A 20,790-nucleotide genomic window follows, 5' to 3' on the forward strand; every position below is an offset into this window, starting at 1 on the left:
TCTGCTCATTCCAATAGAAGCAGTGCAAGAATCTCTTTCACCTCTGCGAGTGGCTACTGTTAATCTATTCGTCTTTGTCTCCCCCCAAGCTAGCAGTTTTCCGACCCACTTAACACTGCCTCGATAGCATCAGCAAATATTCTTGCACCCTTTCTATTTAAGTGTATCCCATCCCTGTAGAAGCAATCTCTCCTGTTAACAAGTACAGTCCAGGCTGAAAAAAATTCTGTCCCTTGAGCCTTGCACAATCTTTCCAGGGCCGAATTGATTGACAAGGCTGTCATCATATACTCCCTCCTATCGTGTCTGGGCAGAATTGCAGACACTTTCAAATTCAACCCTATTTCACGGCTTTTTTTCAACAGTGACTTGTACTTGTTAATCAATTCTGCCAGTCTCCTACTCTTGATATCATTAGTGCCAACGTGTACAACTATATCACCTTTTGTGCCCTTAAAAGATGATATCTGCTCTACAACATCATCAACCTTTGCCCCTGGCAGACATACCCTGGTCGTGTTCCACCTATCCTTTTTACAAAGCATGTTTCCCGTTTCCCTGACAATAGAGTCACCAACAACTATTAGTTCCTTTGGGACCAGCGCATTCTGCCTTGGGGGTTGCCGCTCTGTTGCGCGACGACCAAGTGCAAGCTCTGGCATTGATGTGGGCAGCTGAGAGCCTGATGGGCCCCTCAATTTAGTTCCTTCGAGGGCATCCACCCTGTCCTTCAAGCTCTCATATAGGCCCATAAGAATGCTGAGTTGTTGCCTGATTTCGATACACTCCTTGCATCGTGCACACACAAAGATATCTCCCATGGCAATATCATGTCCCGTACCTGAATGCTCCACAAACATCATGCAAGCTGTGCATTTTAGAAGGCTGTGATTCAGGAGGCAACTGCTCCCCTCAGTTCTCCTCTGAGCCACAGCACTTCCATTAGCTTGAGCCTTTTGTTTTGCTGCTCTGGTCTGAGTCATGTTTCTTTTAATTTAAATAAAATTTCAATTTCAGTTTATAACCCTAACTTATCTCCCAACACAGTTATAACAGGATATATATTTTTTAGTCTCAAGTATTAATTATCTCCGAGTTCCCTTTATATAACTTCCGTATCAGTTATGTATTAATTATGTTACGTTTGTAATCTAAGTCGGTATATATATTTAGTTAAAAGTACAATTTAAGTGCCAACGAAGTTCAAGAAGTTTAATAGATTTTACCGATCACTGAAAATATTATAACCTATACTATACTAACGCTATCTAGGTTCGACATATGACGACTGTATGACAAAGACAAAGGCGGGAAGTTACGAACGATAATCTATGGACACTTAAGTATTAATTAACTTTCAAATCTCGCTGTCTCAATTCAGAATAAACTAATGATCCTTACTAGGTCTATAAGCTACTTACAAAAAATAATTTGATGTAAAAAATATTCAATAAGCGGCTAAATATGGCTAAAAAAAAAACTTCTCGTTCAGCGGAGTTGCGATTTGTAACACGTGGATACTCTTACCGATACTTTTATGCAATTGCAAGGCCGAGTAAAGAATAAATACACCAAATTAATCAGAAAATCACAAAATAATGCTATACTGCTAAATTTAAATCAAAAGTTTTAGAAAAACAATAATTTCAAATCAATAAATAAGAAAAATCGACTTAGGGCTTTGAACACGTCCGGCCCCTACTAAATCACACCATTCCCTCCAAATGCCTGTCCAGTTCCTCCTTAAATTTATTTAACCTATCAACTTCCACAACGACAGATGGAAGTTTGTTCCAGCAATTAACTACCCGCTGGCTAAAGGCAAATTTCCGCACACCTATTGTACGTCTGTCTTTTCTTAATTTGAACTTATGCCCCCTTAGGTTCGTAATCTGAACAAGTGGAAGGATCCCATCAGAATTCAGCGTACTCAACCCATTCAAGGCCTTATACACCTCAATCAGATCACCGCACAGGTGCTTTAGTCTCCAGCCATTGCAATTTGCAGAACTTAAGCCTCTCCTGGTAGGAGGATCCCTTCATTCCCCTCACCAACCTTGTTGCCCTTCTCTGTACATGCTCAAGCAAATCTACATCCTTCCTAAAATGAGGTCTCCAGACCTGTATGCAGTACTCAAGGCATAGCCTGACCATTGCCTTATACAGAGGGACAATCACCTTTGTTTTCCCTGCTAGCAAAATTCCTATATATCATTGACAAAACCCCATGACCTGCCCTGGCAGTCTGTTTGCAATGCTCAGAAAACTTCATATCTGACTGCACAATTACTCCCAGGTCTTTTTTCATTTTCTACCACCTTAAGTGTAGTACCACACAGTTGGTACGTTTCTCTGGGGTTACTTCTACCCATATGCAGTACTTTGCATTTGTCAAGGTTAAACTTCAGTTGCCACTTCTTAGCCCATCTGCCCAAATTATCTAGATATTGTTGCAGTAGCACACTGCCATTACTGTCATTAACAACCCTGCTAACCTTTGTATCATCTGCAAACTTCGACATTAAGCCTTATATACCTTCATCAATATCACTGATAAATATACAAAACAACAGAGGATCCAACACCGAACCCTGTGGGACTCCACTAATAACATTAGTCCACGAAGAGCAGCACCCATTAATTACCACCATCTGTCTTCTCCCACTCAACCATCCTTTTATCCATTGTAGCAACTTACCCTTAATACCATTCTGCTCCAATTTGTACAATAGTCTTACATGTGCAACAGTGTCAAATGCTTTCTTGAAATCCAAATATATGATATCAAAATTATTTTTTGCATCCAGTTCCTTTGTAACCACATCATAATATCCTATCAAATTTGTCAGACAATCAAGGATTTCTTTAGAAAATTTGTTGCTAACACTGACAATGTACTTGGAAAGATTTTTGGAGAGAAAAAGGTCAAAGGTACTGAGTTTACAGTTAGGATTGTCCAGTTTTCTGGTAGGTGAACAAATAAGTCATGTGAGGTCATTAGTAATTGCAAAAGCCTTGGCACCTCAACTAGCTGGACTCATGTAATTAGAAAGCTGAAGCCAACTGGAGTTGTGAACATTAAAATCACCAAGGAAAATTACCTTACTGTTAGGAAAGTTAGACTGGAGAATATCAAGTTTTGATGAAAGGAAGTCAAAACTTGACCTTCTCTGGTCTAACCTTCCTAAGAGTAATTGATTAGTTCAGTTCAGAGAATTATAGAGGTAACAGATGAATTTGACAGAATGGAATAGAGAAAGCTGGCAGACTATCTAGCAACCAGCCTGAAAACACCGTTTTAGAGCTGCACCTATGAAATGAAAGGAATAATGAATCTTACAATGATGCCCATCAAAACCTCAAAAGACATCACTCATATTGCATAACAGAAGAAAGTTGCTAGAGCTTGTCTCTGTAGGCTAAACATGCATTTCACCACTTCAAGCCTCCAATAGGTAGAGCAGTGTACCAGATTGTTGTACCGGATGATGAGAGTCATCCACCACTTAGTGCTGACTGGTGACACAAAGAGGTGGTGTTGTTGTATGATGGACACCACACCTTGAACCCTGCTCACGTTATTTCACACTCTTTAGGTGATCTCCTCTAGTATACTGGGTACAGTGTTTCACACCTTGCCCATGGGGAGTATACCGAAGGTTACTAACAGTTCCACCATTATGAAGGTGCAAGCAGAGGATTTGGTTCTTGTAGAACAGCCAAACTATGCAAATTCTGTCAATAGTTCAAATTCCATCAGCCTGCATACCTGGAATGGCTGGAACAAGCCTTGGGACAAATGTATACATTAAATAAAGCATGCATTGACTAACAGCTTCCTTGCAACATCTACCTATTATAATATAAACCATACTTCACACAAAAAGTTTTTTAAGCCATCCTTCCATTATACCATTATATTGTAAATCGGGCATTCATAAATCAGGATGCATTTTGCATTTATATTTCATCTGGAAACATTTTTCTGAACAGTCAATCAACATAACTCGGTATAAAATTAAATTCTATTGTAAATAATATGAATAGCTACTGCGGTATAAAAATATATATTTTTGTACTGCAGTAGCTATTCATATTATTTACAATAGAATTTAATTTTACAATGAGTTTATATTTTTATACTGTCCTGTAGTATAAAAAGAAATTTTTATGCTGTAGAACAGCCACTATTAGCAAGAGGAATTTTCAAATTTACTGTTATAGCAGACAATACAACAGCATTCAGCTAATAGTGGGTCATGAATTTTTTTTGTGGCAGATGTAGATTTGAATGGGCACCATGTGCACTGTTTTCTTTATCTTTCTATCAAAAACCAGTTAATAATTCTTGTACAGTACATCTCATACAGTACATTCTTTTCACTGTATTGTGACACTGGCAATTAAATAATTCAAGAACACTCTTCAGAATACATTTCTTTGAAATTTATATGCCTTTATAACCTTGTTAAGGAACATGATAAAATTTCTTGACAATTGTACTAAAGCATTACTTACGTATGCAGCTAATAAAATGAAAAATTAAGTTTGCTACAAAGGCACCAAACATACTGTGATGCAAGTTAACATAAGTTCCTTCCAACATTTACTAGAAACAAACAACATTATCACACAAACTAGAAATATACTGCTATTTATTTGCAACAAGTATCAATACCTAGATAGCTGTTTCAGAGATTATTGCTCCATCACTGATGAATAACTAAGAACCCTCAATACAAGACCTGCAACCCACATAACAAGATTCTTCAATATGAGAGATGCCAAATATAGACGATTGAATACCACATAATTCAGAATTAATAAGTTTCAAGCTCTAGAAGTTATACAGATATTATGTATATGTAGTGCTAAGTCTACATTTATGTATGTAGCTAAAAAAAAAAAAAAAAACAAAGCTTGCTATAAAATCATCAAGCATCTCACATATTGTGAAGCAAACAAAATCTAAATTTATACAGAACTAAATTTATTAGTTCTAAATTTACTGAATTCAAATTGCTTAAATAATAATAAGTAAACAATGGCAGCTATACTTGATACCCAATATCATTCACAGTATACCTGATAACTATATTATTCGCAGTATACTTGATAACTATGAATGATATCCAATCAGTGAACTGAGGGGGGGGGGGAACAACTAATGAAATTTATTCTTTAATTAGATGATAATGGAAAATAAGTACTTGGCTACCAAGAGTCATTGAAGGTAAAAATTTCATAACAAAATGATTATTTAAAAAAATTATAAAATAAATTATTTAGTAATGATTTTTAAATAAAGTTTAAAATTAATAATTAGGTTAACAATTAGATTACTTTGCTGAAAGAGCCAAATAGTGAGTCAGGCATAGAGTGCCTGAAAGTAGCTATATTTATTTGTGCTTGTATAATTTATTGCCATTTCATATTTTGTCCCTGTTTTTTTTTTTTTTTTTTTTTTTAATCAATGTATGCTTTTATGACATTTTCTGCAACTTTGAACATACTGAATTTGTTGAAAACAAAACTTCTGTAACATACTGTACGCAATATATACACAATTAAATCCAAATCTAATATTGTTATCAGTCTGTAATTAAACCAGCAGAAGTGGCACCCTGAAATGTAAAAAATTGGTAGCAGGTCTCCTGACAAAGAGCGAGTAACTTCCTTTTTGAATTTCCAATAATTTGGGGTTTTTGCATTCTTGGAGAATATCAATATTTCATCTTTTTTTTATGTATTGCAATACTTATTTTATGCAACCTTTTTATTAAAAAATAAAATTAATTATGTAAAAAGTGGTGTGTTGTTTACACCTTTTATTTTCAAAAATAAAAAAAATATTAACTCTAATGAAATTTAAAAAATAAATATAAAGATGATCCTATTTGACTCTTCCATTTTCCAATTTAAAAGACCATTAAGCTCTTTAAATTTTAAACATGAGCATATGCATATATTTCTGTTTATTGTGTGTACAAATACTTTTAAAACATTAAAGCTGAATAACAATAGTAATAAAGCTGAATAATGGAAATGAATAATAGTATCCAATATATATATATATATATATATATATATATATTGGATATTATTATTCACTTCCATTTTCAAATTTTTTCAAGGTTTATTTAAAATTTGTCACACTTCACAGTGCACAAAATTTTAAATTATGTATGTTGCATCCTGCAGAATAGTGTACATTTTGAGAGAATATCAGGTATTGTATTCTAATCTATACTATCATCTTTCAAAAACTAGGGAAAGCTGCAGATATTTATTGAACTAGTGGGAGACTGAAACATGTAACTTGAAACTATAAACAAACAGGTAACTTTGTGATTTGTAATGAAATATAATTTGAAACTTTGTGACAGGTCACCTATCAGGAGACCTGGTACGCTAATAGCTGCAAAAAGTGGCAGGTCACCTTATAGGTCCTTTCACTCAATTACTCTGCAAAGACCACAAAAAAAAAAATCCCTTCAGCAATAACTGCAGTAAAAGTTTATATATATTTAGGAAGGTAGAAAAAATTTCAGACTTTTAATCACTAATTAACAGTTAATATAGTATCATTATTTTCAAGGTTACCTGTAAGTTGATTCACAATTACGGATTAAGTACATAGTAATATTTAAAACATTACTGTGTACTTTTTTGAAATAAAAAAAAATTAGCTAAAACTATGAGATTTCTGAGCTTGTTCTGAACAACAGTTTTAAATCTGACTCTGCAAACTTGTTGGGGTATTTTAACTTTACCGAGGTTCGAGCCCGTCACCACCAAATACGGAGGATGCGGAAAAGGTCAGGGAATGACCACCGCATATTCCAGCCGCATATTCCAGGAGCAATATGGCCTTATTTGCTAATGCTCCTAAAAACCAAAATAACTAACTTAACTTTACCCAAGCACAAAACAAAACTGCTTTCTTGTATATATAGTAGAACCCGGATAAGAAATTCCTGCATAAGAAGTTTTCCCTATACAGGTAATCCCCACTTAATGCTGATAATTCGTTCCAGAAAAACAGTGCTAAGTGAGTGCCACATTCTCATAAAGTAATATATGTATTTGTGAGTTGCAGTCATTGCCATAGGATATTTCCTAATCAATAATAAACAGTAGTGAAAAGATGCACAAATGTCGGTCAAAATATTTAATATTCAAATATTTGTACATATAAAATATTCTGCACTACGTATGTATATAATTATGTGGTAAGAAACTACATTATGTATCAAAATTAAACCTAAACTTCCAATTAAAATCATGAATTTAATTGATCTAAACTGATTTTAACTGATGAATTTAATCATGAAAAATGTATCGATTTTGGGTTGTATTACTTTGGCCCTCTTCCTGGTAAATTAAAAGGGGTTTAATTTAAAATCCCCCACAGCATTACCACCCAACAACAAAGTCAGCTAATCCTTTGCCAATTTGAAACCTGGCATGTTTTTTACTTCTTTCAATATGAAACTTCTTTTAGGCATTTGTTTCCAAAAAATGTCCTGCTTCATCTATGTTAAAAACTTGTTGAGAAGAATAACACATAACACCCCTCTTCAATAATTTTAACAAGTTGTTTTTGAAAGTTTTGGTGCCTTGATCTGCAGCTTGCAACTTCTCCCTGAATTTTAAATCTATCGAACCTATCCTTACTAGCTTTAAATGGTTCCACATTTTTTTTTTTTTTTTTTTTGAGGCAAGCTTTTCTCAGATCATCACATAAGCTAATCGCAAAAATTATTTAGAAGACTCTCCATTTCAATCCTAATAGCTGACCGAGCCCTAGTTGCTTGCAGTGAAACAGCTGTCTTTTCTGCTGCTAAAATTAATTCTTTATTTTTTATAATTCTTCTTACAGTTAAACCTGCCAGTCCTAGATAATTGCACACTTCCACTTGTTATTGACTGGAATCGATTCACTTCAAAACGTCTAATTTAATTTTCAAATTCAGTCTTTTTCTTACCTTTGTAGTTTTTGTACTACATCCAGACATTGTTGCTTTTTCATTCTTATCTGCCATTATTAACTCTTTGAAAATGTCACTGCATTGGTTGCATTAATTACGATACAATGTTTGAGTAAACTGTCCATTACGTATGATGTCTAATACTGTATTCAGTAATGCATATAATGCAAATGACTTCAGATAAATGCATATAATGCAAATATTACAAGCAATATGCTTGATAATTTTTTAAAATGTTGATATCAGAACTACATAACAAGCAATCGACTACATTAGGTGAAACGTTTTTGTTAAACATGCCAAAAATGCAATCTGTACTCTGGTAAAAGAGCATTATAGTGATTTGTGACAGCATTATAGTGAGATACAGGTTATAATATAAGAACACCGTTATAGCGAATCAGCGAAAAGCAAACCGGTTATAATAAGGGCCTGCTGTACTAGGTTTGGTTTCTTAATTCCGAATTTCAACTCTGCATATTATAATGTATTATTTTCCCACATAAAAAGTTTCCTGGGTAAAAAAGCTTTCCTGCACAAAAAAGTACGTGATAAAGAATACACAGTGTATTATTATAATGACATTTTCTCACTTAATATATTGTTTAAATATCTATATAATATCGGTGTAGATACACCATAGTTTACCCATAAATTTGAACTACGTATGTAGTGTAAAGGCATCATTTTAATTGTATCTCATATTGTGGGGCCTTCACAACAAGATAGTTGGTATTGCACTACTTCAAATAAATAACGCTTTTCTAGTAAAGAAGACTACTGTTATTTATTTTCAGCAGATACCACCACCCATATGATCGTTTCGAAGCTAGTGGGCTTCATCATCATGCATTATCCACTGAAAATAAATAACAGTAGTCATCTCTACTAGAGAAGCGTTATTTATTTGAAGTAGTGCAATACCAACTATCCATTGTGAAGGCACCCACAATATGAAATACAATTAAAACGATGCCTTTACACTACATACGTAGTTCAAATTTATGGGTAAACTGTGGTGTATCTACACCAATATTATATAGTTAATTACCTAAACCCATAAGAAATTATGCCTTGTGCATTTTGTCTTCTAATACATTGTTTAAATATATAAATTCTAAAGAAGTTTTAGGGCTGAAAGCCTCAGACTATGGAAAATTCACTATTCGAACAAGTTAGTGCAGAGCATAATTTAGTTTGTAGTATATTACCAAAGTAGGCGAAATGGCATCGTTTTTGTTATATTTCATATTGTGAATGCCTTCAGAATGAGTTGCCCTGACATTGCACTACCTCGAATAAGCAATGCATTGCCAGTGGAGAAGGTTAATGTTACTTATTCTCAGTGGATACCACCACCCAGATGGCACTGTTTCATTCTTAAAATGATGGCCTTGAAATAGTGCCATCTTTAATACCTTACTGTCGCACACCACCTGGCACTTCTCATATTGTGGAGTTATACTTCGTAACTGGGTTATCACATTGTATCACCAGGGTGCCTATAGGTTTCCCACAGTCACAGCTATGTTTCCCATAGACAGAGTAAAATATTTATAAATTCTGAAATAGTACTTAAAAATCATCTTTAACTTATGTTTGATGATGAGACTTATTTTTATTTGTGTAGTTAATATTTCATACTCTTAGGTCATTTTCCCTTCTCAGAAGTTTTCCCTCATAGGAAGTTCTAAACCTCCACTCCCTTGGAAAACTTCTCAATAGGGTTCTAATGTATATGTGACTGAAAAGAGGATAAGAAATTTAATTTCTTTTTAACAAGCAATGAATATTCTTGCTTCAACAAAACCAAAACCTCATTGGAGACATAGTCTTGAATTAAATTTTCAACCCATAATCAGTTGAAATAGGAATCAAGTTCATTTTTTAAATAAAATAGAAAAAAAAAAAACTAAAATAATGGTAAGAATTGTAGAAGTAGAAAATTAAAAAAAAATACCATTACCAAATTGTGTGCCCCCAAAAGATCATGAGCCATTGGTGAAATACTGGTCCACATCATTTACTAATTTAATTGCGTGATGAGGCTATAAAGATAATTGGCATTCACCTAAAAGTTTATTTTTTTTAATTACCTTTCAGAAAACAAAACACCTTTTCCCATTTTCTTGAATCGAAGGGGTGTAATTTTTCAAGCCCAAGAAAGCCAATATTATATGCTGGTGAATATATAATGGGTAACTGATTCTCTTGAATATCAAAATAAACTTTACTGTCATTCATTCTGCAAAAAAATGAAAAATAGCTAATGAAAATCATCATGTACATATTCACAAATTAATTTAAGTTTGAACAATGTGAAACAAATAATTAAATATACCTTACCAAATTTGGTTTCTTACAAATCTAGTAAGGTGAAAATCTATTTCTTAAGATTCTAAAAATAAATAAATAAATAAAATAAAACCTATCTACTAAAAGAAGTGGTTACATACTACTCTAACAAAAAGAGGAAAAATATGTAAATGGCTGTGATGACAGTAGCATGGGATTCAATACTACAAAGAATTGATAACATTAATTAAACATTTCAGTCAGGCCCAGCAAAAAAGAAAACTTGTACAATTTCCTACCATTACACGATAGTCACTTTTTTTTTTTTTTTTTCATCAAATATGTAAGGGATAATGTTAGCACCTATGAAAAAGATGCTACCCTAACACTGAATACAAAGTACCTCAAAGGGAAAAAAAATTTCCTGAAGTCATTCTTCGTGACATATTTAAAAGGTATTAACTTAACTACAAATCACTCATTTGTTCCACTACTTCATATATCATTCTTTATTAAGCAATTTTACAACAAAACACTTTTCTTCTCTTAAGAAGAAAAAAAAAGTAAACCAAAAACAATGAATGAAAATCTAAAGCATTATGTAATACAAGGTATCCATAAATGATTACCCTGATTATGGTATGCTATATTTTTTCAATGTTTCAAAGAGAAGTAGTAGTAGTAGTAGTGGCATGTGATGCAAGAAAGCAAATATATGAGCTTATGCAGCATCAGCCAAAAAAAAAAAAAAAAAATCACACCATTCCCTCCAAATGCCTGTCCAGTTCCTCCTTAAATTTATTCAACCTATCAACTTCCACGACAGATGGAAGTTTGTTCCAGCAATTAACCACCCGCTGGCTAAAGGCAAATTTCCGCACATCTATTCTACATCTGTCTTTTCTTAATTTGAATTTATGCCCCCTTAAGTAGACAAAGTTTTGTTACAATATTAATAAACTTCTATATGAACACACTTGATTGTCCTTTAAAATGTTTAAACAATATTCACACCACACATTTTCCAACATTTATGGGGTAACTGTAGCAACTGCACTTGCAATGCATGCATGAAAATTATTGATATCAAGAACAACTGTTTGGAAAACTACATAACTTCACAGAAAAAATCCTGCAGAGTAATATCTGGTGATTTAGGAAGCAATTGTATTGGTCCATCCCTGACAATCCATCAATTTGGAAATGCTGCATCGAGAGTTTCACAACTCTCGATGCAGCATTTCCCAATTACATAATGAGGTGGGTACCCCATCTTGCTGGAAGATGACATTGGGCTGCTTGTCTGCAGCTGAGGGATGGCATAATTGGCAAGAATATCCAGGCACACAGTTGCAAAAACAGTGTTCTCAAAAAAGAAGAAAGAACCAATTATCTTGTTATATCTCAGCCCAAGCCAGACAATTTTCAGACTGTCCCTTAGAACATCTGGGTTTGAGATCCCTGAATACGGAGATTGTGTTTGTTGGCTATAGCCTTGGAATGTAACCTGTCTGAAAAGTTGAAAGAAGTCATTATTGTGTTGACAATCTTGGCAAACCACGATTGTCAACGCAATTCCTATGATTCCTAGTACATTCCACTTGATGCCTCCACTTGATGCAAGACTACACTTGATGTAGTCTTGCATCAAAAGGATGTCACAAGAATTTTGAACAATCTTGATGGCAAGAAAGCTTCGGGTCCTGATGACATTTCTAAGCTTGTTCTCTAAACCTGTGCTCACTCCTAAGCTTGCTCCTATTCTTTGTTACCTTTTTACACTTTTTTATTCCAGTGGTGTTTTTTCCTTCAGTTTGGAAATTTGCTCACATCCAACCAGTTTTAAAAAAGGGTGACAAATTCTGCCCATCCAGTTATTGTCCCCTTGGACTTAAATTTACTCTTTTTTGAAGTAATGGAGAAACCATTCACCACCATCTCCTAAACTATCTTGAAACCTTCCATCTGATCAATGATTGCCAATGTAGATAACAGCAGTGTTGATCCACTGGTGATACAGTAGAAACTCGATTATCTGGATTAAATGATGCTGCTGCTTGATGTTTGTGGAACAATCAGGTACGGGACATGATATTGCCATGGGGGATGTCGTTGTGTGCGCGATGTAAAGAGTGTGAGGAAATAAGGCGACAACTCAGCGTTGTTATGGGCCTATATGAGAGCTTGAAGGACAGTGTGGATGGCCTCGAAGGATCTAAATTGAGGGGCCCATCAAGCTCTCAGCTGCCCACATCAATGCCAGAGCTTGCACTTGATCATCACACAACACAGCGGCAAGCCCAAGGCAGAATGCACTGGTCCCTGACAAAAACATGCTATGTAAAAAGGATAGGTGGAACAGGACCAGAATATGTCTCCCAGGGGCAAAGGTTGATGACGTTGCAGAGCAGATATCATCTTTTAAGGGCAAAAAAGGGTGATATTGTTGTACATGTTGGCACTAATGATATTAAGAGTAGGAGACTGGCAGAATTACTTAAAAAGTACAGGTCACTGTTGAAAAAAAAAAGCCATGAATTAGGGTTGAATTTGAAAGTGCCTGCAATTCTGCCCAGACACGATAGGAGGAGAGCCTTGCCGATCAATTCGGCCCTGGAAAGATTGTGCAAGGCTCGAGGGGTAGAATTTTTTTCAGCCTGATCTGTACTTGTTAACAGGAGAGACTGCTTCTACAGGTATGAGATACACTTAAATAGAAAGGATGCAAGAATATTTGGTGATGCTATCGAGGCAGTGTTAGGTGGGTCGGAAAACTGCTAGATTGGGGAGATACAAGGACTAATAGGTTAACAATAGCCACTGGAAGAGGTGAAAGTGATTCTTGCACTGCTTCTATTGGAATGAACAGCAGCCTGGAAAACAAGATGCGGGGTATTTCAGGGCCTGCTGGGAATCATTGCGGTACAAGTAAACACATGGGTTGTGTTAGGGTAGCTAAAAATAGGAATAGGTGCATGTATACTTGCATGTACACCAATGGTAGCAGTTTGGTAAATAAATTTGATGAATTTGAGGTATTGCTCAGAACATCAAAGACAGATATTGTTGGGATATCAGAGATGTGATGTCACAGAGATATAAGGAATGAAGAACTGGAATTTGGGGAGTACAATATGTACAGGAAGGATAGACAAAATAGGAAGGGAGGAGGGTTATGCTATTAGTTAAGAAACACATAAAATCCAAGGAAGTGAAGCCAGTCGACATTGCTGGACAGTGCAGTGTCAAGTCAGTTTGGTGTGACATAAGCATTGGGAGATAAAAATTGAGCGTAGGAGTGTGCTATAGGCGTAATGACTCTGATGAGTATAATAAGAAACTGTACAGGGAAATAGAGTGAGTCGGTAAATCAGAGTCTTATAATGGGGGATTTTAATTTCCCAGATATTGACTGGAATTTGTGGGTTGGTCACTCACACACTAGCATAGTTTTTGTGGATTTATTGGATAATTGTTTTCTACATCAGCATGTTCAGGAGGCAATTAGAGGGAGTAATACTCTTGATCAGATTATCAGTAGTGATCTTTATGCATTAAGAATCTGCAGATAAAGGAACCACTAGGTGGCAGTGATCACAGTGTGCTGAAGTGGGATTTACTCAAAGAGATAACTACCATCGGGGGTAAAGGGAAGGGTTTTTGCTTTTGTAAAGGTGATTACGGTGGTCTGAGACAGTATTTAAATTCTATACGGTGGGACCAACTGATGATGTTACCAACAGCAAATTCAAAATGGGAAACATTCAAAGAATTTATCTTGGAAGCTACTAGGCTTTACATACCAACTAAGAAATATTGTTCAATGTTTAGGCCTAAATGGATGTCAGATGAACTAATGAGACATGTGGCAGAGAAGAAAAATGCATGGGATACATATAAATTAATGGGTGATATGGAAGCCTATGTGATAGATATAAGTTGTTCTGTAACCAAGTCACAAATGTAGATTATGAGAAATCTGCCTTTGTTTAGGCAGGCAAAGGCAGATTATGAGAAATCGATGGCAAAGGATGCAAAGAAAAACAACAAAGATTTCTTTACCTATGTAAATTCTAGAAGGAAAGAGATGAATCATATTGGTCCACTGGATATTGATGGTTCAACTGTTTATGATATTGTTCAAGTGGCTAACAAACTAAATGAGTATTTTGCATCTACATTCACCCATGAGGAGTTATTCAGGGAGGGGAATGGCAGAGGTGAGCTGGATGATTTTGTAATAACTGAGAGGAAAGTGGAGGATAAATTGTCGAAGATAAACATAAAAAAGGCACCAAGAGTGGATGGCATCTATCCAGTTATATTAAAGGAGGCAGCAAAGGAAGTAAGCAAACCCTTAGCCATAATTATGAGAGCTTCTTTGGACTCAGGAGAGGTACCCATGGACTGGAGATGTGCAAATGTGACCCCAATTCACAAAGGAGGATCAAAGGGCAACACAAGTAATTATAGACCTGTTAGTTTAACTTCTGTTCCAGGAAAATTAATGGAGACACTGGTTAAAGAAGCACTGCAGGATCATCTAGACATGATTTCAGTTATAGCTCGGACACAGATGGTTTTGTTAAGGGAAATTCTTGCATGACCAATTTGATTGGATACTATGGTGTTGTCACAAAGGAACTGGATGCAGGAAATAACTTTGATATCATATATTTGGATCTTAGAAAGGATTCTGATACTGTTGCACATGGAAGACTGCTGCACAAATTGGAGCAGTGTGGCACTGGAGGCAAATTGCTGCTATGGATAAAGGTATGGTTGAGTGGGAGAAGACATAGAGTGGTAATCAATGAACACTGCTCATCATGGACTAATGTTATTAGTGGAGTCCCTCAGGGTTTAGTATTTGGGTCCATTGTTGTTTTCTGTATTTATAAATGATATTGATGATGGTATATCAAGCTTAATGTCCAAGTTTGCAGACGATACGAAGGTTGGCAGGGTTGTTAAGGACATAATGAGAGTACACTGCTGCAACAGGATCGAGAAAAGTTGAGCAGATGGGCTGAGAGGTGGCAAATGAAGTTTAACATTGACAAATGTAAAGTACTACATATGGAAAGCAGCAACCTCAGAGTGATATCAACTCTGTGGTACTACACTGACAGTGTTAGAGAAGAAAAAGTACCTGGGTGTAATTGTGCAGGCAGATATGAAGTTTCCTGAGCAGTGCAGACGGGCTGCAAGAGTAGCTCATAGTGTCGTACAGGAATTTTTCTAGCAGGGATAAGGAAGTGATTATCCCCTTATATAAGGCAATGGTCAGTTTGTTTGTTTGGGTTTTTTTGGCGCATTAGCAACTACGGCTATAATGCACCAAGACTAGGTAATATTTAAAAATTTTAAATTCTCGGTGACCTAATTAGTAAGGCCACCATGTCCAGATATATAATAACAAAGATATAAAAAATAAATCAATAAAGACGTAACAATAGCATAAATTAAATACAATTAAAAACTTTTATTGATTTAAAATAGCTAAAAACAGCAGGCACAATGTCATTGTCGGATAAAATCTGACTGAGTGTATAGAGCTCAGTCAGATGGTTAAAAGCGGTAAAACGGATATTGCTAAAATCTGGACAGTCAATTAAAAGGTGTCTAATCGTTAAAATTGTGCCACAGGACACACACATAGGAGAGTCATCAGCCCTCAGCAAAAACAAATGAGTTAAATGACTGTGTCCTATGCGGGTCCGGGCAAGAACAACTTCCTCCTTACGATTCCTGCACAGACTAGACTGCCACGGTTCAATTACAGGCTTTATACGATATAATTTATTCGCAGTCTGTCTATTCCATGAATCCTGCCATTGGGAATATATCTTTTGGTGTATTATTTGCCTGTAGTCTGTATAGGGGACTGACAGGCAGCGGTTATTATTGGGAATTGCTGATTTGGCTGCGGCGTCAGCCAAATCATTTCCCATAATCCCAATGTGGCTGGAAATCCAGCAGAAGCAGATATCATAATCACGTCCACGGAGGAAGTGAATCTTCTGCTGAATACTAGACAGAACTGGATGAGGATTATATCTCACAGATATTAAAGCCTGTAACATGCTGAGAGAGTCGGAATATAAAATGAACCGTTGGTATTGGCATTCACTAATGTAATCCAAGGCTAACTCTATAGCGTGCAGCTCTGCAGTAAATATGCTGCATTCAGAGGGAATCTGCTCCGATATAGGGCTGTCTGTAAAGACAGCAGCAGATCCCACATATGAGTCCGATTTCAAACCGTCTGTGTAGACTGGCGCGAAGTCAGAATATTCAGTTCGGTGTGCTGAATGAAGCTGCAGGTAGACAGATGATGGAATGTCCGACTTTCCCCAATTTCTAAGAGATAAGTCACATGCCGGGACATGAGCATGCCAGGGTGGAAAGGGTTGCTTTGGTGTTTGGGCAACCTTGTCTACATTGATATTAAGTTCTTTGAGTAGCTCTTGGAGATGAATACCAAAAGGACGATTGGCAGTCTTATGGGTATTGTATAAATTTTCCCATCGTGGCTCAAAAACGAATGGCCACATAGGATGATCTGGCAGGGATTTCAGATTTAAAGCGTACTTTAAAGACAACTGCTTACGTTGAAGCAATAACGGTGGTTAGTTTGCTTCGACGTATAAGCTCCGGATAGGAGATGTGCGATATGCTCCAGTAGCAATACGTAGGGCCTGATGATGGACAGGGTCCAGCCATCGCAGGACACTGTCTCTGGCTGAGGAATATACCTGGGACCCATAATCTAGTTTGGATCACACAAGTGCACGGTAAAGCCGAAGAAGGATACATCGGTCTGCTCCCCAAGATGTAGAGGAGAGCGAGCGGAGAATATTAAGCCCACGTGTGCACTTTGTGCGGAGTTGACGAATATGATCCAAAAAGGTCAGTTTTTTATCAAATATGAGTCCCAAGAATTTTATTTTCACTGCTACTGTAATAGCATATTGTCCGAGCCTTAATTAGGGTTCAGGATGAAGATTACGCTTACGACAAAAGTGTACGCAAACGGTCTTCTCCGGCGAGAACCTAAGCCATTAGCAAGTGCCCAGGAATTCAGATTATCAATGGCTTTCTGCAGTTGTCTTTCAATAACCCTCATGTTGCACGACTGACAAAAAATGCTCAAGTCATCAACATAGAGGGCACTGTTTACAGTTGGAGGAAGTTGTTCTGTGATTGAATTTATTTTGATTGCGAAAAGCGTGACACTTAATACTGAACCTTGTGGTACTCCCTCCTCTTGACTGAAGGAAGGAGAGAGTGAGGATCCCACACGAACTTGGAAAGATCGATTGGCTAAAAAGTTTTTAATAAAAATTGGGAGTTGCCCCCTAAGACCAAGGCTATGCAGATCTTTTAAGATGCCAAATTTCCAAGTTGTGTCATACGCTTTCTCCATGTCAAAGAACACCGACACCAAGTGTTCACGTTTTAGGAAAGCATCCCGGATGGATGCTTCCAATCTAATGAGATGGTCCAAAGTGGACCGGTTCCTTCGGAAGCCGCACTGGATACTGGAGAGAAGGTCATTTGATTCTAAATACCATATTAAACAAGAATTAACCATTCTCTCCAGGATTTTGCACAGACAGCTAGTCAGAGCAATAGGACGATAATTGGTGGTGACTTTTGGATCCTTTCCTGGCTTAGGAAAGGCAAGAACGATTGCCTTTCGCCAGGAGTCCGGAAACTGCCCTTCAATAAAGATTCTGTTATACAGAAGGAGCAGACAATCCATAGATTTTGGTGAAAGATGTTTAATCATTTCATAATGGATGCCATCTGGTCCAACAGCACTTGCTTTGGAAAGAGTGAGGGCTCTTTTCAGTTCCTCTATAGTGAACGCCCCGTTGTAGGGATAGAGGCCCTTGGACTTAAAATTAAGTGCTTGTTTTTTGCTGTTTATGTTTCAGGACCAGGAACTCTGGGGAGTACGAGGATGTTGCGGAGATGTTAGAGAATGTTTCCCCAAGAGCATTGGCTATTGCAGTTGAATCTGCAATAGTGTATCCATTATAATCTAGGATTGAAGAAGGGTGGGATGTATATTTTCCCTTCATTTTCCGGATTTTATCCCAGACTACCTTAGAGTTGGTAGACTGGTTAATAGATGATGTAAAACGGATCCACGATTCCTTTTGACTCTGACGACGGATGTAGCGTGCTTTGGCTCATGCACGTTTGAAGGCTATAAGGTTGTCCGTGGTAGGATATCGGCAAAATATCCCCCACGCTTTGTTTTGAGCCTTTTTTGCTGTTGTGCATTGTGAATTCCACCAAGGTTTGGGAAATGGTGGAAACCGGGCAGATGTTTTTGGGACAGCATTAGCAGCTGCTTGGATGATGATTTCGGTGATGTACTTTACCGCATCATTGATAGACTCCAGACTGCCTGTACTGAGGTCAAAATTTGCCTGATGTTGGAAGGTATTCCAGTCACCGTGATCAAACTTCCACCGTGGTAACCTAAAAGGAAGACATGGTCTCCCATTGTGTAACAAGGTTATCACAGGGAAGTGATCACTTCCGTATGGATTCTCCTTCACTTCCCAAGTGAGTGAAGGGAGTAGAGAAGGGGAGCAAATAGAGGGATCAATGGCAGAAAAAGTATGTGGAAGAAGGTGTTTGTTCCAGTATTTAGAAGGGAAAGGTCATTGTAATTGAGCATACGTCTATGACTCGTCCCCTTCCGTTGATGTTAGCACTACCCCACAGGGTGTTATGTCCATTTATATCCCCGAGAAGTAAATAAGGGGGAGGCAACTGCATTACAAGATCATCAAGGTCTTCCTGGGGGATGTCAGTCCCAGGTGGCAAATAAAGGGAGCAAACTGTTAATATAAATCCCACCGAAAGGCGAATTGCAAAAGCTTCCATGCTAGTTGTAAGTAGCAAAGGCTGAACTGGGGTCTGATTGCCGACGAGGATAGCCACTTCTCCATGAGCCGAGCCAGCCGCAATTCTATCCTTTCAAAAAATTGTGATGTTGTGCATGGTGGGATCGTCATTTGCCTTTAGATATGTCTCCTGCAAGCAAAAGCAAACTGGCTCATGCTTTTGCAGGAGGGCCTTGATGTCATCAATATTTCGCCGGAATCCACGACAATTCCACTGTAGGAATTTAGCTGTTATTTTTGCTTGGTGGGTCCATCAGGCGGCTTCCGAGGTGCTGAGGGCTTAATTTTATCAGTCTTGGGTTTATCTTTTTTGGGGAAGAATAGACGCTGTCCCGTGTCCATTTCTTCCTCCGCAAAGAGTTCCAAGACTGAATCTTCGGGTACCTCCTTCTGCTCGACATCCATGTTTTCTTGGGTAGTAGGGGAGACTTCCCACTTCTTATACTTTTCTTTCATAATTACCTTTGTTACTTGTGGAGCATTAGGAGGTACTGATATAGGTGTGGCAGCTGATTGGTTTTTCGTGCAGGTTTTTGAGAACTTAAGAGATAACACGCGATGGGAGTGAAAGACTCCTTTGGAGGAATGGTCATGTCCGTCTGAGTTCCAACGGAACATCTCCCTGCTACCTTCTGGGCGTAGGTAGGTTTGTTGATATTCAGGGGTTTCACTGATTTCCTTGCCTCCTGGTATGATATATTTAGCTCTGCCTTCAGCCGTTGAATTTCTTTTTCTTCTTTCCACCTCTGGCATGCTCGTGAGTAGGCCGGGTGTTCGCCTTCACAGTTAATACAGGTGGGTTTTGCGGCTGAACATGCTGTTGTTTTGTGGTCCTTTGCACCGCATCGAGCGCATGCAAGGACTCCACGGCAGGCCATTTGAGAATGCCCATACTTCTGGCATTTAAAACACCGTAAAGGGTTCGGAATGTATGGACGTACTGAACAATTGATGTATCCAGCTTTAATCTCGTCAGGAGGTTTAGGAGAGTTAAAAGTCAGGATAACGCTCCTGGTTTTAACAATTTTTCCATCCCTTCGCGCAGTAATTCTCTTGACGGCAATAACTCCCTGTGGTTTTAATTCGGGGCAGATTTCCTCCTCGGTTACGTCGAGAAGGTCCCACTCCGAAATGACACCTCTCGATGAATTGAGTGTTCTATGTGGTGTCACTGTTATGGGTATTCCTCCGATTAATGTTACTCGGAGGAGATGTTCTGATTGCCTGTCATTTTTAGATTCAATCAAGAGATCCCCAGAACGAAGCCTCTTAACTGATTTGGGTGAACCTGCTAACCCATCTAACCCTTTTTGAATAAAAAAGGGTGACATTTTACCAATCGGTTTTTCACCGATGGAGTGTATAATTAGGAACCTTGGAACAGGCCCCGATGGTACTTCAGTTCGCTGCCTCTTTGTACTAATAATACTATCTGTGTCTTTGTCTCTGTTTGCAGATAGGGACCGGGAAGAAATATGTTTATCAGGATTCATATAGTTTTTAAATTGTTCAGTGCCCGGACTCCCCACCCACCACGGAGCCCAAAGGGACGCCCACTACCCAGCATGCAATAAATG

At 37.5% G+C, this 20,790-nt stretch overlaps 1 protein-coding gene across 2 annotated transcripts in view; it reads right to left on the reverse strand.

Moving 5' to 3' along the window:
- Positions 1-20,790, reverse strand: part of HDAC11 (Histone deacetylase 11) — a 159,199-nt gene that overhangs the window by 100,218 nt on the left and 38,191 nt on the right. For both annotated transcript variants that reach the window (XM_090387197.1, XM_090387196.1), the window contains exon 3: positions 10,088-10,236. In XM_090387197.1, coding sequence (XP_090243323.1) covers positions 10,088-10,236 — 149 coding nt within the window. The remainder of the gene's footprint in view (positions 1-10,087; positions 10,237-20,790) is intronic.

This window comes from Mastigoproctus giganteus, chromosome 13 (assembly GCF_048544385.1).
Source record: "Mastigoproctus giganteus isolate SK-2022 chromosome 13, ASM4854438v1, whole genome shotgun sequence".
In the NCBI taxonomy this organism is placed as follows: Eukaryota; Metazoa; Arthropoda; class Arachnida; order Uropygi; family Thelyphonidae; genus Mastigoproctus; species Mastigoproctus giganteus.